The sequence below is a fragment of the Lutra lutra genome, chromosome 4, assembly GCF_902655055.1.
Source record: "Lutra lutra chromosome 4, mLutLut1.2, whole genome shotgun sequence".
NCBI classification, from domain to species: domain Eukaryota; kingdom Metazoa; phylum Chordata; class Mammalia; order Carnivora; family Mustelidae; genus Lutra; species Lutra lutra.
Window position 1 is genome coordinate 125,791,620 of NC_062281.1, and position 19,654 is coordinate 125,811,273.

Below are 19,654 nucleotides of genomic sequence, written 5' to 3' on the forward strand. Positions count from 1 at the left end.
TTCTGAGGCAAAGGTCAAAAGATTTCACTGGTTCTCACAGGGGGTTATGACCCCCATGAGATTAAGAATTGCTGGTAACTTGTTTTCTTTTATGTTTTTTAAAACTTCAAGCTTCCATGGACTTTCTTAGTTATTGATTTGTTAAAGACGGAATTGCCCTTGGTCACATGATAGCCTTAAGTGTAGCTGACGTTGCGCAGTCCTGATTATCGGAGGGAAGAGTAGATTTTCTTAGTAACAGACAGTAGCTTTGATGCGACTTCTCCCCATACTACCCAGGCTCGGGTGTCTCTCTTTCCCAAGTGCTGTTTGCTTTCATTTCATTTCTAGCTTTCATTTAGCCCATTGTGTGGGTGCGTTTCCATCCTGTCCCAGATCTAGTTTTTATGCTCCCCAGTCCTGGGCTTTTCTCCTCCGATACTTTGGTCTTTAACAGTTCTCTTTATTAAGCTTATATAATCCAGATGATGCATTTCCTATAGTTTAGTGAGACATAAATAATTCATGAGTCCTGACTGTTATTTATTTCGTGCCATTTCAGCTTCATGACTATGCTGCAGTGGATGGGTCCGATTTAGATCTTCATTGATTTCTCTCCCTTACCTCTTTTTATGGTGCAGTTTCCCTTCCCCCGAATTGTGTTACGAGTTCTCGGTTCTCTGTCCTTTTCTCAACCTGTTGGTGCATTTTCATCATCTGTGATCAAACTTGCAGAGTTTCTCCCACCGACTTAATTCTTGCTTCTAAAGTTGAGATCACAGCTTCCAGCCTCTTGTACCAAACACCCCGCTTGGTGCTCAGCACAGGAGGGTGTTGGATGTCAATGGGTGTCAAATGCGGGGATGTTTTAATCCAGTGATACTCTCTTGCCTCTTTTCTTTTTTTTGTTTTCCTTCTTTTTCACTTTGCACCATTTGTTTGTTTCGCACCATTGTATTTTTGTTCTAGGATGTCCAGTTGTATGTGGGTGTGTGTTTAATACCCTTCGCCAACCAGGGAGATAGGGAAGATCTACAAACTGGGAAGAGCAGGGCAAGAAAGAACGCTTAGAAAAGTGAAGATTGGAAACCTTAAGCATTTACATTACCTTTGAGATTCCAGAATTCTTGAACCAAAGTATCATTACCTTTTCCTCCAAACTTTAGATGTTATTTCTTTAGTAGAAATTTACTTATTGATTTTAGAGGGAGGGACAGAGGAGGAGGGAGAAAGAACCTTAAGCAGACTCCCTGCTGAGCACAGATCCCACTCCGGGCTCCATCTCACAACCCTGAGATCACGACTGGAGCAGAAATTGAGTCGGAACGCTCAACCAACTGAGCTACCCAGCCCCCACCCCCCAGATGTTATTTCTAAACTTAAGTTGGACTTACTAAAAAGAGCCATCTCATAACTTTATTATTCACATGAATTCTTTTTTCTGTACTTCTATTGATTACATTCGACTAGTGCTATCCTTTATTTCACCGAGGGGCTCCTCTATGCTTGAGGGGAAAGTTTTTCATGCTGGCTTTTCCATTTTTCTTTTTATCCTTCACCATGCCAGAAGTATTACAGCCGCTCTATAGGTGAAAAACTTCTGGGTGGATAGAGTTGTGTAAATAATTCAACACAATAAACCCTGATGTTTATGATCTCTTACTTTTTGTATGTGTGTGAATTATTTTTTTTAAGATTTTATGTATTTATTTGACAGAAAGAGAGAGCACAAACAGGGGGAGCAGCAGGCAGAGGGGGAAGCAGGCTCCCTGCTGAGCAGAGAGACTGATGCAGGGCTCAATCCCAGTACCCCAGGATCATGACCTGAACTGAAGGCAGACACTTAACCGACTGAGCCACCCAGGTGCCCCTGTGAATTATCTTCCTAATTAGGCTTCTTAGGGTAATGTTAACATCAGTTACCATGTTTTGAACATTTAGTGACAAAGTAGTCAAAGAAACTAGCAGCCGAAAGAATTCTCTGGAGCTACTTGAAGCAGTTGGGGCACTGTGTTGTCTGTGCCTGGGGTGCCCAATGCATATTTCATTTACAGCATGGAACACGTTTTATTGTACATTCATGTATTCATAGATCTCATTTCTACTGCACTGAGCTGGAAGACAGGAGAATGTCTCTGGCACACCTGGGCTCACAAGGCATTCACTAAGTGTTTGCCCTAATGCCCTGTGCTTCACACCACTGTTCTCGAGAAAACCATCTCTGTTTTCAGTATGGTGTTTCTCACCCTAGAGACCAAGGCAGGAGTTTCCATGCCATGTTCTGAGGGTTTGATCACAACTTTTCAGATGCCTTCTTCCTTTTATTAAATGGAAAAAGTACCGTGAATCATCAGGAGGACTGTATTAGCCACACAGGTCCGCTAAAGCTATGGTGGTTAACTCTAAATTTGGTACTGCTCAACATGCCCACAAAGATTTCTTCTGGCATGTTCTCAGGGGTCTGAACTCTCACCTCCGAGGATGTTGCTGTCAGGCACAGTTAAGATACCACATTCTTCTGGGAAATACCTCCCTCCATGCTCCTTGTCAGGCTCCCTCAACCCCCTGTGTGTTATGAGGGGATTTCCCCTTGGGCTCTGTGAACCTCTGTGTCAGAGTTAGGCCTGTTTCCACAGTGCTTTTCACACTCGGGTACAGCATTCATGAAGCAATGTGGTAACTTGGGAATGAGCCCTCAGGGCTCTCTCTCTCTCCCCTACTGGAGCCAAGCATCTGCAGTCAGGGGCGCTCTCCAGCACTGAGTCTGGAGCACCCAGCTCAGTCCCAGCACTGTGCCCAGTAAGTCTGTCTGATCTGATCCGATCCAGAGTAGACTAGAGTGGACGCAGGCAAACACATTGCAAATATCTCCTCATTCTCTTGAGATGAGACTCATGTGGTCGTTGATTTTTCATTTCTAGAAGTAGTTTTTTTTTTTTTTTTCCCCAAATTGGTCTTAGAGATAATTTTACCTTTTCTTATCTTCCAATACACTGAGCATGATGGTTTTTCCAACCCGCGTCTGATTCCTATAGACTTGGTCCTGGTTCTGGTCCCTGTCTCTAAGTAGACTTCTCAAGGGACCTGGTTTCCTCATGTGCTGGGTTATATATTACGACCTGCTGATTAATGTGTATTTTAGAGTGTTAGAGAGGCCACATCCTAGGATGAATCTCTGGAGAGTTCTGTGGGAGTTTGCTAGGAGACAGGACAGGCTCAGTCTGGATCCCCTGAACCGAGCAAGCTCTCATTTGAAGTTCTTTGACTCCTTGGGGTGTGAGGCTCAAAGGGTTGTGTCATGAGCATCATTTCTCAGGATGGGCCTATTTTTTTTTTTTTTAATTTCCTGTTTCTTTTTTTGCTTTGAAACTACTCTGGCCTTCTTCGTAGCCCTCTAAGTTTGGGGACAGGTAGTTGTGAGGCAAGGTATTTTTCTGAGACGGTGGCCCTTTTGGGATCCCCATCTCAATTTGAGGAGGGTCTCCTGTCAGATCTTGGGTGAGCTTTGGGCCTTGAGTCCTGGCTCCCTCATTCCCCTTTCCTGGGGCCACAGACGAAGCCTAAGTGGGCATGAATGGCAGTGGGCTCCCACTTCTCCAGGATACCCCCTAGCTAGACTGAGAGTTCCTTGCTCTTAAATTGTTCTGTGTTCTTAGAAACATCTTTATTATATGTTTTTTAAGTTGAAATATACTTGACGTATAACATTGTACAAATTTAAGGTATATAACTGATTTGATACATTTATATATTGTAATACAATGGCTACTGTAGCAATAGTTAGCTCCTCTCCCACCTCACAGAATTATCATTTCTTTTTGGCTGTGAGAATAATTAAGATCTTGTCTCTTAGCAAGTTTGATGTTTATAATACAACATTATTGTCTAGATTCACTATATTGTGCATTAGATCTCTAGGAGTTACTGGTCTACATTTCACTCCTCAGTCTTTTACAGGTACTTCCTCCATCTGCCCCCCAAAAGATGTAGGTATTTTATCCAGCCTGTCTTTTCTCTTTTCTTTTTCTTTTCTAACCTTCTTTCTAACCTCCCTCTTTTTCCCCTTTCCTTTCTCTTTCCTTTCCCCCTCCCTCCTTCTATCTTCCTTCCTTTTTCCTTCTTTCCTTCTTCCTTTCCTCCCTCTCTCCCTCCCTCCTTCCTTCTCTTCTTCCTTTCCTTCCTTTTTCGTACCCAGCAGGAAAATTCTAAATAACCTAGCCTACTCATTATTCTGGAAATAGGAGATCTAAAAATCAATTTAAAGATAGAAAATTATTAACTGAGTATAAGTCTTAAAATAATCTTAAAATAAGCCTTAAGAACTCTTTGCTTTTTAGTCTTATTATTTATTTATTTATTTTTAAAAATTTTAAGTAGGCTCCTCACCCAACATGGGTCTTGAACTCACGACTCTGAGATCAAGTGTCGCATGCTCTACTGATGAGCCAGCCAGGCAATGCCTCCCCAACCCCCCTCCACCTTTTAGTGTTTAAAACTTGAGGTAGATAATGTAGATCTGAAGTCAGTATACAAATAGGTCATTTAGATATTTCAGGTGAAAAGATGCCCCCAAAAGACCCCCAATTATGAAAACTTCCCTAGAAATGGGTACCTTGAATGATTGGCTGAACTTAGTAAAATTTAATCCTTGAATTTACCATCAAGACACTTCCTGTTGTAAGAAGAACAAGACTAACTCAAACTAGCATAAACCCCAAAGAGTATTCATTAGCTTACATTGCAGGTCTTGGGATGAATGGCTGTAGGCACAGCTGGATCCAAGAACTCAAGTGTTATCATTAGGCTTAGTGTCTGTCTCTTGTCTGTTCTGTGTTAGCTCCACTCTCTGGCATGCTCTTCTATGATGGCAAGGTATATTCCACAAACTCCAGACTCACAGCCTATCCTTTAAATCTGTGATCTCTAGGCTTTTTGATTATGGATCCAATGATAAAAGTCAAGCACCTGTTCTCAATGTGTGTATACCTACTTATAAATTGTATGTGATTATATACTACTGTTAGCCTATATGTTATATGAATTAGTAGAGTTCAGATTTCTTTTGTTTTTTAGATAAAAAATAAAATAGGGGCACCTGGCTGGCCCAGTCAGTAGAGCATGTGACCCTTGATCTTGGGGTAGTGAGTTTCAGCACCCTGCTAGGCACAGAGTTTACTTAGAATAAAAAATTAAACTATAAAATTAATTTCTTAAAGAAAAAAGAAGAAAACAGAAGTACTAATACTTTCTATACTGCCAGTGGATTGTTTTGCACACACAATTTGGTGATAGTTTAGTAGGCCTCTTTCCCATCAGATACAGTCACAGTCTTAAGACCACAACTCATTCGTTCTTTTGGGCCTAGCTTGAGTCACATGCCTATTCCTGAGATCAGAACCCTCAAAATAGTAAAAGCAAACTTTTCGAATGTAAAGTGACACAAATACCTGACAAGGCATAAATAGATACTATTTTAACTTTTTAAAGGTATTTACATCTTTGAACCTTATTATCATTGGTATATTATAAAAAAAAAAAGGACATAATCATTTAGTACCACATTTTAGAACAAAGATTCTCTATTTTCATAGCAATTTATTTCTGTTAGTCCATACTTAGTTGCTGTGATTTTGTACCTGGTGCATCATGAAAGTGTCCCTCCTAGTTTTTGTTAATATTCCAGTGACAGGTGAATGCTATATGTTAAGATACAGGAATTGATGAGTCTTACAAATAAAATCCTATTCTTACAAATTTTGACAGTGGCCATTTTGAACAAGATAGATAATTGTGTGGAAAGGCAAATGATGGAGGGTCCTGAATAATTTTCAGATTTCCAAAGAGAAGAGGATGTCACTGGTTGAAGGGAGAATTTTGCTTGTAAGGATGGGTAAAGAACATGAACAGAAAGTATTATTCAGAAACTTTCTTTTTTAAAAAAATATTTGAGAGAGAGAGAGAAAGAGAACGAACTAGTAGAGGGAAGGGCATAGGGGAGAGAGAGAATCTCAAGCAGATCCCATGTTGAAGGTGTAACCCAACACAGGTCTCTATCCCATGACCCTGAAATCATGACCTGAACTGAAACCAAGAGTCAGACATTTAACCGATTGAGCTGTCCAGGTGCCCCCCAGAATCTTTCTGATGAACAAGATGTTCTTTGTATTTAAAAATTGGTCTTGTGTGACAGAAATGCAATGGCTCATCTTGATTCTGAGGTGAAAGAAGAATGTCTGAGGGAAGACCTGAAGTTTTACTTCATGAACCCTTGTGAAAAATACCGAGCCAGACATCAGATTCCTTGGAAGCTGGGATTGCAGATTTTGAAGATAGTCATGGTCACCACACAGGTAATTCATATTATCAGTTTGTTTGTTGTTTTTTTTTCCCCTTATCCCAAGATGAAACTCTTTTCATGTGTTCTACCCTTGACTTTCGTTCTGAAAAGTCCACACTCGAGTTCATAGAACTGTGAAATTATGTTGACTCTGGAGGACAGATGGTAGGTTGAAGTTCAGTTTCAATAATGACCTTCTTTTAGTAAGGGATCCTGAGGTCATCTTCCCACATGTTCTACAAATAGAGATAAATAGTAGGTCTATGTAATAGCAGATTGATATGGCAGTGGGGTGGGGTTCTGTATCTGAATGAGGCACAGGAAGTTGCTCAATCCCAAGTCAGTGTGTTCTTGAAATTTCTCATCTCCTTTCAAATACACTTTTGAAATTGCATTTTTGACTGTTTTGATCTGAGACTTGACAGAAGTCTGTTTCCCTTCCATCAGTAGCTAAATCAGTCAGTGAATACTTACTGTTGGGCCTGTCAGGAGAGTACAAGGTCTACCTTGGGATCTTTGGTTGAATTTCTTGTTGTTGAGACTTTATCTCCAGGACCAAAACAGCCATCAGAGTTGTCATCTAGTTTTTGAGACTGTGGTTTGGAAGCTGTTTCAGGGAGGCTCCTATCTAGATAACTACATTTGAAATGCGTGCCCTTCTAAAAACATGATCAGCCTGGGGTATTTGGCTCCTTTGGCAAATAATCATCTTGTCATCAATGTAAAGATGTTGTTCATAAAGATGTTATTTCTGGAACACAAAAATAAAGACTTTTCTAAAAATAGCTTTGTGAGGTTTTAGAAATGAGAGGAGGTTCCTGTTGTAACTGAAGTTGCATCTTTCTTCTCTGATCATAAAGCAGCCTTTTCACTAAAAGACATACTTTCCATTACAACCAAGTTTTAGGATAACCAAGTTGCTTTAAAAGAAACAACAAAGTTGAAAAAGAAAACCCAACAAAGTTGAGGTATAGGGACCCCGTTAAATATGTATGCTTGGCTTTTTCCATTTAAACATATTTTCATTTTAATTCTTGGGTTTGAAGTTTTAATTCCGGCATCCTTGGCATCCTAGAAAGTAGGTACATTATTAGTCTTACTTGGAAGGAGGAGAAATAATGTCCCCTTTTTCATTTGGTTAATTGTGTTTCCTAATTTCTTTTCTGGCCAAATCAGCCTTTGGTTCAGCTTCTTGATCTATTAATGTTACCAAAACTCCACCTTATCTAGGCATCGAACATCCCGATCTTTGATTTACCTTCTTTGTCCTGAAGCCTACTAAATCTCATGGGTTCTTCCTTCAAAACTGTGTCTACTTATGCTTTACCATACTCACCATCTTCTCTCTCTAGCCCAGACTCTTATCTGATTAATTTATGATATGTATGACGCACCTCCCGTGCTGTGAGTCCTGCTGGGAATATAGCTGGGAATACGTCACTGCTGCTGAGACGTAACCTAACATGTGACGTAGCATTTGCCATGTGCCAAGCAAGGTGCTATCTGCATGTTCATTCATTTCATCCTCACAGCAACCCTGTGAGGTGGGTCCGTTATTGCTCCCATCTTGTGGATGAGGAAAGAGAATAACTAATTTGCTTATGTCCATTCAGTTGGCAAGTGGTAGAGTCGGATTGGAGCCCTGTGGTCTGACTCTAGGGTCTGCACTCTTACCCTCAGATCGGTTTTATTCCAGGCATGGGTCTTGTCCTCAGTTCGTGGTCTAGGAATACAGTCAAGTTAACGAGTCTGCTTCCAGACTTTGTCTTATGCTGACCTTCCTTGTCTACACCCACACCAGTGTGTTCAATGCTAATATCAAATGAATTTTTCTTAGAATGTCTTCATTGGGTCACTCTCCTGCTCAGAATCTTTGGTGGTACTTGTTTTCCCACAGAAGAAAATCTTGACTATGTACCTTGAAATTCAGATTTCCACAGTCTCCTTCGACTTGCCTTTCCAATGGGTTTTCATTCATTTGCTCCCCAACCCCAGCCAGCTGGATGCACCCAGGGATTCTCATCCCTGCCCTGTTTGCTCCACCAAGTCCAGAGTGGTTCTTTTTCTCCATCATTTTGCAGGTGCCCTTGGAAGTCCCCCGCTGGTCTTTCCTGACCACTCCCCACGTGGTTTTCCTGGGGACACTGCTACCTGTTGCTGTCTGTTTCAATGCTTTTGCTTTAAGTAGACTATTTCTGGGGGGCACCTGGATGGCTCAGTGGGTTAAGGCCTCTGACTTGGGCTCAGGTCATGATCCCAGGGTCTTGGGATGGAGCCCCATATTGGGCTCTCTGCTCAGTGGGGAGCCTGCTTCCCCCACCCCCTGCCTGCCTCTCTGCCTGCTTGTGATATCTGTCAAGTAAATAAATAAAATCTTTAAAAAGTTTTAAAAATATAGTGTAAAAAATAGTCTAAAAATACAGATTAAATAGTAGTCTAAAAAATAGACTATTTCTGGGAAATAATAATTTGCTTTTTGTGTGGGTACACCTTGTCTTCCCTAACAAAGTTGGGAGGTGTTAGGTTCTTGTCCTGCTGGAGGACCATTCTAATAAGTTTTCCTATGTGGATGATATCTAATTGGAGCAGATTTCTCAAATACCATTCTTCCTTCTTTCAGATCCCACTTGTCCCTCTTCCTCTTTTTCTGTCTCTTAGCACTCCATCCTCAAGTCTAAAGGGATGGGTCGCATTTTATCAGGGTTGATGAGGAGGAAACTTAAAAAAAAAGACATTTCTATTCTGCAGTAATTTATAATCTTGAGAGAGGTGTCCACATACTTGTTCTACTTGTCCTCCTCATATTCTGTGTACATTATTAGAGTAGAATCTTGTTTTTTACCTGGTACAGAATATTTTCTCCTACACTGATTTCATAATAAGGTCTTACCTTCACAAAGTGCCAAGGTGCACTTAATGTGTAACTATTCTGTTTTCTATCATAGTCTTGGCAAATCTTAAGATCTAGTTAGTGGGGCAAGAGTGCATTTTTATGTCAACCATTAGACCAAAACCATCATCTTACTCCATAGGGAATATTGGGTTCTGCCATAGCAGGAAGGGGACTTATGATCTCCTCCTGAGGGTTTCTCTTCTCTACTAACAGATGCTTTGAAAATCGCAACCCTGACATGATGCTGGGCCATATAGGTAGATCTTAGCTTGTTCTAGGAATGATGGAATGGAAGAAATTTCTTGTTCCTGTTGCCAGATGAAGGTGGTTCCAAGCAGAGATTACACCTTCATGTTCCCTCATTCCGAAAGTTGAGCTGATGAGCTTTGAGTTTAAATAAGGTGGTAGCTTAAAATATCAGCAAATAGGACGCCACTTTCTTGGTCAATTTATCCATTCCCCATTCACATTTTTGTTGTGTGGTTTTTTCTTTTGTTTTGTTTTTCTCAAGTGTGAATGTGGGAGGAATAGGTCGAATATCCCTGCTTCTAGAGTTAAGTTTGCAGCATCTCTGAGAGGTAGTGGGGCTAGATGGTCCAGAGAAGGGATATGTAAGCCTAATAGACACCTCACTGACATTTTCTAGCTGTTCCAACTTGAATAAGTTCCCTAACTTCAGCTGCACATGTATAAAATGGGATTATATTCATCAGTGGGTTCTGTATTTGACTCTGGCATTGTGATGGGCACTATTTCAGTTCCTAAGTGGGGAGTGGCGGGGGGGGGGGGTGTGTTCCTGTCCTTGTGGAGCCCAGTGTAATATCCTCCTCATAGAGTGTTGGCAAATTAAATTTTTTTAAAATTATAAATTTTTGGCATAGTCCCTGACACTCAGTAGATAAGGGCTGTGATTCAACACCATGCAACTCAATCTTGCCCACATCATATAATAAGCACTCAGCAGACTTTGACTGAAGAACTCAATTCATGTGTGTGTATACCAATTTTTTTTTTCATTTGTGGGTCAGTATTTAATAAGGCCTTGAAACAATCATGTGTGTATTGGTTCCCTGGTTTACTTTTCGTGTCCAAAAAGCGATGTGACCCTTTCTGGCATCTCCTACAGCTACCATTGACAGATGTTACATGCTTGGAAAACCTTTGGCTTCCAGTTGCTTGATTTCTAGCCCAGCTGGATGATGTGGGGTTTCTTATCTGGTATTTTCCTTAGACTAGCTGGGATTTAACAATTGCTCAATCCTTTGACTTGGTATTTGAGGAATGTGACCTGGTGAGGCTCAGATGCTAGAGTGTCAACTAAGTATGTTCTCAAACGGTAGTGGCCATTCTCAAAAGCCAGCACCTAAATTCTTTTCTTTAAGAGTCCCAAAGCAGATTCTTCAACAAAGATAAATTATATAGCACAATAGGGTGACTTTGGAGTTAGACCTGACTTTCATTCTAGTAGGGGACTTAGGGCAATTTAATGGGGCTAAATCTCAGTTTCCACAAGCATAAAGTGGGGATTAACCATAGTCATGTCACTTAGAGTTGGTGTGTTAGCAACAGAGACAGTGCTCATAGTGAAGTTCCGTAAGCACCTGGAGTAAAAATCGGTAGCTGAAAAGTGGTAGCTATTTTTTTAATTATTCAGCTTTTTCAAAGAGTCAGACAAAACTTAAAAGCTAAAAAATATAAATCATTAAAAATAGTATATATATTTGCATATGCAGATTCCCGTGTGTTTCATCTGAAAGTGTCACTAGTTGAGGTCCGGTTCAGTGCCATGGAGTCTCTCATAGCCAGCCGTGGAGTGACTGCACATAGCAGAAACGCCACAGTCGTCTAGCTGGACCTGCTGATTTCACACATGAAGAAACAGTCCCAAATTGCTTTGGAGACTTACCAGGATAAAGATTTAGGGTACAATTTTTGGACTTTTATTGTCTTATGAAGTAGATGAGGAGACAAAATAGGTAGATGGGGAAGGGTGTGTGGGACAGAGCTTAGAAAGGTCTGACTTATCTTCTGCCATTACGTGTGTGTGTGTGTGTGTGTGAGAGAGAGAGAGAGAGAGAGAGGGAAAGAGAGAGACAGACTGAGAGAGATTGTTGGTGTGTGTATAATTTCCTGGGTTTTTTGGGTACACATTTAGTGCCTGCTAATTTTCCCCACTTACTGGATTCCAAGATGGGCAGGAAGAGTACATTCCCTCCTGGTAAAGGGAGACCTTGGTGCCTGAGCTTGGACTAGGATACAGTATAAGGCAGAATAAGTAGTTTTATCACAATAAGGTGGGTGCTTACTGACAGTGAATGGGTTTGAACTCAGAGTGGTAAAGCAAGCCCTGTAATTCTCTCAGAGGCTTAGATGCTATACATTTTGGAGCAGGAACTCCTAGGTGTAAATCTTATACAAAAGTTCTTGCAGAGGGGCTCAGTGGGTTGGGCCTCTGCCTTCGGCTCAGGTCATGATCCCAGGGTCCTTGGCTCTCTGCTCAGCGGGGAGCCTGCTTCCTCCTCTCTCTCTCTGCCTGCCTCTCTGCATACTTGTGATCTCTGACTGTCAAATAAATAAATAAAATTAAAAAAAAAATTCTTGCAGACCTGGAATCATTGAATTCCTTTGACAACTCTTACCTCTTAGTTGGAGTAAGTATCATATAGCTCACTTTTCCAAAAGCATCTTTAAAAGCTATATATAAAACATAGTTGTGATTTTTCAAAATAATTGCAATTTCTAAATGTTAAATCAACAAAAAATGACTTATTTTATGGAGCACATCAGTTTTTAAGACCATTAATTTGAAGCTGAAGTATACAAAAAATGGATTCTGACTTCACTGATTTGAATTTCTCCTTTTTCTCCTTCATTAAAGTCCAGTAGGGTTGGCAGTCACTGGGAGTGGTAATTTCCTCTAATTTTACACTATTTTGACTTGGTGATGAGTTTGATGAGGATTTTCTTTGGGGGGGACTTGTATTTGGACATAAATACAGTTAATAAACCCTGGCTGAGGTTTCCAGGCAGGGGTTGATGATAATAAGAATGCATTTGCCTGCCCTGGTAAATGGAAAATTCACATCTTCCTATTTGATTTTCTTTTCTAGCTTGTTCGTTTTGGCTTAAGTAACCAGATGGTGGTTGCTTTCAAAGAAGAGAACACTGTTGCTTTTAAGCACTTGTTTTTAAAAGGCTATTCTGGCACGGATGAAGATGACTACAGTTGCAGTGTGTATACTCAGGAGGATGTCTATGAGAGCATCTTTTTTGCTCTCAGTCAGGCAAGTGTTTTGTTGTGAATGACCTACACTTTACGAATATGTTGATACTTGGTTGTTTTTAGCAAAAAAAAATTACACATGTGTTAAAATATTCTAATTTAAATGTTGCCTTGTCTGCCCAAAAAAGTTCATTCCTATTTCTCTAGCTACATTTCCGCACGATAGATTTTGCTGATTTAAGTTTCTTCTTCAAGATTTGTGTATTTTATTTATCCCTTTACACCCACTACCTTTGGGAGATTACTTCCCCCAAATTCAAATTGCCGAGAGGGGATTTATAATCTCAGAAGTTTTGATGAAGTAGATACCAAATCTATGACTGCAGCGTCTCAACATCGGTGTCTTAGCATTAATAAGCCGAACTGGATCTTAAGAATATGGAGTAGGATAGGATATAGTTGTATCTAAGCAAGTATTGAGAAGCCAGATTGATAGGCCTGAAGAAAGCATTTAGCGGAAAGAAATCATTCTTCTTCTTTTTTCTTTTCTCATTCATTCAAGAAATATTTGGGTGCCTACAATACACGAGATACTGTGCTAGACACTGGGGATGCATCATGAATAAAATGGACAAAAGCCCTCTTCTTACAGAACTTCATTGTAGAGGAGAGAACCAGACAAATGAGAGGTGAAATGGATAGCACGGAGTGCTAGCTCCCTGAAAACACCACCGGGAGAACACATTGACAAGCAAAACTGAGCTTATTGCTTAGAGAGGAGGGGGAGATGCTCCCTGGACCCTTCTCCTTAGCTCCTTGGGTAAAGAGGGCAAAGTCCAAATACACATTTTGAAGACGACGTAGGATGGGTCTTTCAGTGTGAGGGGAGCTCATTTAGAATTGGGTAAAGATAGGATGTAATAGTTTTGGATTGGTGGGCATAAGAAGGCGAGGGTTTTGGAGAGAGGGGCATGGTTTCAAAAAGTCTTGGATTTATTAGACTCAATCGTCAAACTGATTATCGCTTAAATGGGTTGGTTTGGATATTCCTGAAATGAATAAAAGGGTTATTTGTGACTTATGTTTCTGGGCAGTATTTTTCTGGTATGGGGCTCCAGGGTGGCTCTGTCAGTTAAATGTCCAGCTCTTGATTTCTCTGCAGGTCATGATCTCATCTTAGGGTTTTGAGCTCAAGCCCCAGTTGGGCTCCACTGCCATGGGTGGGCATGGGCGTGGAGCCTGCTTAAGATTCCACACCCTTCCCCTCTCAAAAAAGAAAAAAAAAAAAGTTTCCCAGAATAGTAAAGTTGTTAATAAAAGGTGGGAGCTAGGAAAGCCCTCTTCACCCTCTTAGTGCAAGCTGGCGAATGGTAAAGTCATTTGATGAGAGCCACTGTAAGTTCATATAAGCCAAGGCCAGTTGTGCTAATGTGAGCTGTGGGGAGTAGATGGCTTGGGTCTTCAGTGATGTGTCAGAAAGTGATAGTGCTGTGAAATAAAGCAGGGGAGGAGAAGGGCAGTGCCTGCTGGAGCCTGTGTGCCAGCGATGGATGTTTGCTACTTGCACTGGACGGTAAGAGAAGACCTCACCAAAGTGGTAATTTTTGACTCAAGATCTGAAGGGGTGAACCTAGCAGATAGATAACACGGGGTTCCAGGCAGGGGAACAGTGAAGGCTGAGGCAGGAATGTGCCTGGCAAGCTCCAAGAAACGCCTGGAGGCCGGTGTGGCTTGGGAAGGTGGGGCTTGGCACCAGGGGACAGTACTCTGCTGTGAGGCCAGAGCACCCCGGCTTTGGCCATCACTGCGGTGGGGGGCGTCTGTCAGCATGTTTACGTTAGCTCTGAGTTCCGTGAGACAGTGTGTTTCCTGCCCAACCATGAGAAAATCATCTTGTGGTATTTTACACAGGGGAGTTCTGTTGAGGGATTGATAGAAACAATTTAAAATAGCTAAAAGTGTATTCCTTATGCTGTAACTTCTGATGAAATCCTTAAAAGCCTGTATTATTTTTATTTAACTATTTTTAACAGTATCGTCAACTAAAGAACATATCCCTGGGGACCCTTGGTTATGGAGAAAATGAAGACAACAGAATTGGCTTAAAAGTCTGTAAGCAACATTACAAGAAAGGGACCATGTTTCCTTCTAATGAGACACTGAATATTGACAGCGACATTGAAAAAGGTAACACACGGATAATTTCATTATATACCCTTATCATCTTCTGTGGAAAGAGCAAACATCCCCTCATGTGCTGATGACCCAAATGGACCCATGTTGCTTTTGTGACAGCTAACTTGAATATATGCCTGCAAACGGCTTTGCCTCAGGGAGCTGCGGGTCTACTGAGTTAGGACTGGGGAGCATTTGTGGAACTTCTTGTACAACTCAAGATTGTTGGGGGTTGAGGTAAATGGACAGGTGTTTCCTGTTTGTTGAGGTTTTTCCCTCACAAGGAGAAAATTGGGCTTTTGAAAAAAAAAAAGAGTCTATTTATAAATAATGTATGTTAAAATGCTTGGTACTCTTGAATTATATGTTAACCACATTAATGTTCTACAAAGATAAATTGGGGTTAGCAACTCATTTTCTCTTTGAGGAGGTTGCTTTGCAAAAAGTTAATATCTAATCAAGTAGAAGTATTTTGTGCCACTCTGTTAAGAATTTAAAAACACACTATATGTAAGTGCAAGGTGGTTGACTTTGGGCTCTGGGGCTTTTGCCATTCATTCAACAAATCTCTGGTGTAGAACCTATCACGCCCAAGTCACTTCCTGTTTCATGTACTGGGGTTCTGTACTACCAAGATTCATCATTCATGACTCCTCTAGAAGCTAACAGTTCAGGAGTGGGGGGTCCTAGGAGCAGTTTAAGTGTGGAATAGTTTTATTAAGAGAGCATCACACAATGCATTTGATGGTACTTCCTATAATCCCATCTTAAGACACTTTGGTAAAATAATCAAAGAACACATCTCTCAAATAGAGGTTCTGAGTCTGTTTCCACAAGCTGCCCACTCAGAATCTCTTCATGAGTCAATGTGTACCATGCTCTTAACCCTGAAAGAAACAGCCCATAAGCCAGCACCACCAAGGGTCACAGGGTGCTTTGAGAGGTCATCTAGGTGTCTGCAGTGTGGTTCTGTGGTCAGCAGCCTTGAAGTGCCTCTTGTACTCTTAAAAACATGCTTACAACTATTTTCCAGTGATTCTTACATCGTTTTTCTCAATTGATTTTTCTTGGAAAATCGATTAAAGAAATGTGGCCAGAGTCAGTGTCAGTGGCTGGGTAGGACAGGCAGTGTCAGAGAGTAGGATTTATTACCTGAACCCTGGGCAGTGGTGTCCTTGTTTGTTTTCCTTCTATCAGAATCTGGAATAATTTTAACCAAATGGAGAGAAGTTGGTTATTAATTTGACTTTATTTTAAGAGAGATGAGCAAGTGAATTGTATTTTTGACTTAGGAAATGTAACTCATCAAAGAGAACCCTTTGACATATCTATTGAAAAGATGTAAAGAATACTATTAGAATGCCTTATACTGGATCTTAGACTTTCTTTTCTTAGATATGTTGGAGGAAGCCTGGACATGATGGGAATAGGGGTTGGTGGGGTATTACAGTTTATGTGGATGAACTAGCAGAAGCTATTCTAGGTTACCTATGCATGGACTTTGCACCATCTTTGTTATTAAGAGTCATCCTTCGGTGTGCTAAATGCAGAGGTCACCGTCCATGCCCACTTCCTTGGCAGGTCTCTATTTAATTGCATGATGAAACGTGCCCTTCAAGCTAAGGGTTTCCCTTAAGTCATGCTATGGGCATATCATTCTTCTAGACCTATAGTTTTAGAGTTTAGCCTCATTGGGGGACTATTATAAATTTCTGTTTTTTAAAAATGTTTTTACAACATTTAGATTGCTATCATTTTAATACAGTAGTGCTTCATCTTCTGTAACACAGATTTTGAATTCATGTTCTCCTTTCCACATGTTCTCAGCCTGAGACATTACGAGCATTTCATCATTTTCCCTGTTGTTGTAAGAACGTGTAAACTCTACCTTCCCTTTATCTCTAAGAGCATTGTTATTTCATTTGCTGGAGTATTCTGCCCTGTAAATGAGATTCTCTGAGTGCCCAGGCTGCTACTCTAATACCATTTCTTTCTGTTTGAGGTTTCATGTTTTACTTCAGGCTTTTGCTGTCCTTAAATAAAAACCCAAAACCCAGTGCTCTGATTTTATTGCCAAAAGGTGCTTGGTGTCCTCATTAGCAGTGACTGTAACAGAAGATCAGCCAGACTTCAGAGAGTCCTGAATGTACATTTAGAGGAATGTAACTCCATACTTACAATTACAAAACTTGAATAACCAAATATACCTTTACAAGGCGAATTTTACATAGAGTGTAAAATTAACTAACAAGTGCTATTATATTTCTCTGAATCTAAGATGCCATTAATATTGTTAAATATAAATATTAAAACTCTTCTGTTTCAGAGGTATTTAAAAGTGAAAAAAAGAAATAGCTTAGAATGAGTGAAATACAGGAAAAAGAGACCTTGGACAGAACATGGCACATAGGTTTTGAACATGTTCCTTCTCTTTTCAGAATCCAGCCACTTAAATCACTTTAAATGTTTTATTTTCTTTTACTTTGTCTTCAAATAAGAATGTGAGAAGTGGAAGGACCTTAAATATCATCAGTTTGGCTTTTACTTTACATCTGACAAAACTAGTGTTCAGTCAGGTGAGGTGGCTAAGCCGAGGTCATGTCCTGTTTAGTGATGGGAGGTCATTGCTACTCCAGGCGCAGCGGGAGAAGATGCTTAAAGAATCGGCCATCAAGTCTACCAAGGTTCTCAAGAACCTCCTGGGTACTAGACACTGCCGCAGCCCCGACTTCTCTATTCCAAAGGCAGCATGAAGGGGCAGCAACAGCCTGGGCAAGAGTCAGCCAGGCTGGCTTCCCCCTGTTCTGTGTCAGGGCTTTGTGACCTTGAAAGGCATTCGCCATTTCTAGACCTCCTTGCTTTCCTCTCAAGGTGTTGAGCTACCCAAGGACGAGACTATTTTTATGGGAGGCTCTTGGAATTGTTCTTTTATAGTTTACAGTTCATAACTTGCTTTTACTTGAGTAAAACCTAAATTTGTTTCTTTTCTCTTTTTTATTTTATTTTATTTTTGGGTTTTGAAAAAACATCAGACTTAACAGAAAGGTTGCAAAATAGCACAAAGATTTCCTGGTATACCTTTCATCTAGATTTTCCAAAGGCTAACATTTTACCACTTTTGTTTTATCATTCTTCCAATGTATAAATATTTCTCCTGAAAAGTATGAGAATAAGGTGCAGACTTGATGTCTCTTTACCTCTAAATACTTCAATGTGCATTTCCCCTAGATAAGAACATTCTCTTACATAACCACCATACAGTGCTCAAAAGCACCAAGGAACCTGGATACAGTACTGTAATCTCCAAATCCCATTCACATATCACCCATTGTCCTGTTCTTTATAGAAAAAGAAAACTGCCTGCCCATCGCCTCACCTCCCTCCCTTACCCTCGCCATGGGCCCCTCCCCCACCCCCTGGCACCTCCCTGGGCCAGCATCACATAATGCATTTAGTTGTCAGGTCACTTTAATCTCCTTTAATCTGGAGCAAAATGAAATTCCTTAGCCCCCCCCCCTTTTTTTTTCAATGACCTTGACATTTTAAAAGAGAATGTTCCTCACCTGGGTTTTTCTATTTCTTTATGACTTGATTGAGGTTATGCATTTGGAGGGAGAATACCACATAGTACATCATTTCAGGAGGTTCATGATGTCTCTTTATCCCATTACTGGTGATGTTAACTGTGATTATGTGGTTAGGGTATATCTCCAGGTTCTTCCCTGTCAAGTTACAGGTCTTGTTACAATGAATACGGATTTTGTGGGAAGACACTTTGGAACTTTTAAGTGTCCTGCTTCTCAGCACACCTTGCCCCACTACTTTTGGCATTTGATTGTTGCCTGAAACAATCCTTCTTGTTGTTTCATTGCTCTAGACTGTATTCACTTAGACCTCTCCAAGTCCCCTCAGGATTGGAAGAACTCGTCATTCTTCAGACTGGAATTTTATCGGTAAATATGTTTTTAAGTCTCATTTCCCAGGAGACAGGGGTGGGGAAAGCAGAGTAGGATAGTAAGACCATGACAATTTATACCTTGTAATATTTCTTATTCAGGCTCTTACAAGTTGAAATTTCCTTTCACCTCAAAGGCATTGACCTACAGACGATTCATTCCCGAGAGTTACCAGACTGTTACGTCTTTCAGAACACGGCAAGTGTCTTGTCCTACTAAAGGTTTTTATTATTATTCTCTACTCCTATTGCAGATGCCAAACCTAAGTTTCTTTCTTTTTCTTTTTCATTTTATTTTATTTTTTGCTTTTGAAAAAGCATCAGACTAACAGAAAGATTGTAAAATAGCACAAAGATTTCCCCCTATTGCAGATGCCAAGTGGAAAACACACCAGCCTTTAAGAGATGTGTTAGGGGCAGTTGTGTTTCAAACAGCTTAATGACACTTCCTAGTGTTGTTGGTCCAGAGACCATTCCTTGGGAAAATGAACCAAACCCTTTCCAACATTTTAAAACCAGACTTCTGGGCTGGAAAGAGGAATTTTAAAAATTAGCTTTGACCTAGTACTCCCATAATATATTAGGGGAAAAAAGTTGATGACAAGTGTTTTGAGTGTTTCTGATGTTTCTGCTACTTTCAGAGGAAGGTCTTTGCAACTGTTAATAGCAAATGTTTTCAAACCTCCAGGCAGAAAGTGCTCCCTCTCCCCCACTTGATCTGAGGGCCAGTCTGCAAAGGATTAGTTGTTGTTTCTTTTATTTTGAGGGGAGGCACATGCACCAGAGGAGAGTATATGCTTCTGTGGGGAGAGTAACTGGCCCTCTCATTCCTTGGACTTTCCCTCTTACCTTCCCTCTTTCGCTCCCATTTATAGAGGGACAAAACCAAACGCTCAGCCGACAGCTGTCCGTGACCACCCTTTAGCAACTCAGAGGAGTGTTCTGTTCAACAACAGCCAGTCAGTATGGAATGAGTACCCCCCCTACGCACCAGACACGGCCACACTGTCAGGGTGCAGTGGCCCTCAGGAAACTTACAGCCTGGTGGAAGAGCTTACCTGGAAAACACGTACACAAAGAAATAAAAGTAAT

The 19,654-nt window shown here is 40.7% G+C and overlaps 1 protein-coding gene across 6 annotated transcripts in view; it reads left to right on the forward strand.

Moving 5' to 3' along the window:
* MCOLN2 (mucolipin TRP cation channel 2) overlaps window positions 1-19,654 on the forward strand; it is a 53,736-nt gene that overhangs the window by 11,222 nt on the left and 22,860 nt on the right. For all 6 annotated transcript variants that reach the window (XM_047727241.1, XM_047727243.1, XM_047727246.1 and 3 more), the window contains exons 2-6: window positions 6,170-6,329; window positions 12,320-12,493; window positions 14,466-14,619; window positions 18,485-18,560; window positions 18,665-18,761. In XM_047727241.1, coding sequence (XP_047583197.1) covers window positions 6,170-6,329; window positions 12,320-12,493; window positions 14,466-14,619; window positions 18,485-18,560; window positions 18,665-18,761 — 661 coding nt within the window. The remainder of the gene's footprint in view (window positions 1-6,169; window positions 6,330-12,319; window positions 12,494-14,465; window positions 14,620-18,484; window positions 18,561-18,664; window positions 18,762-19,654) is intronic.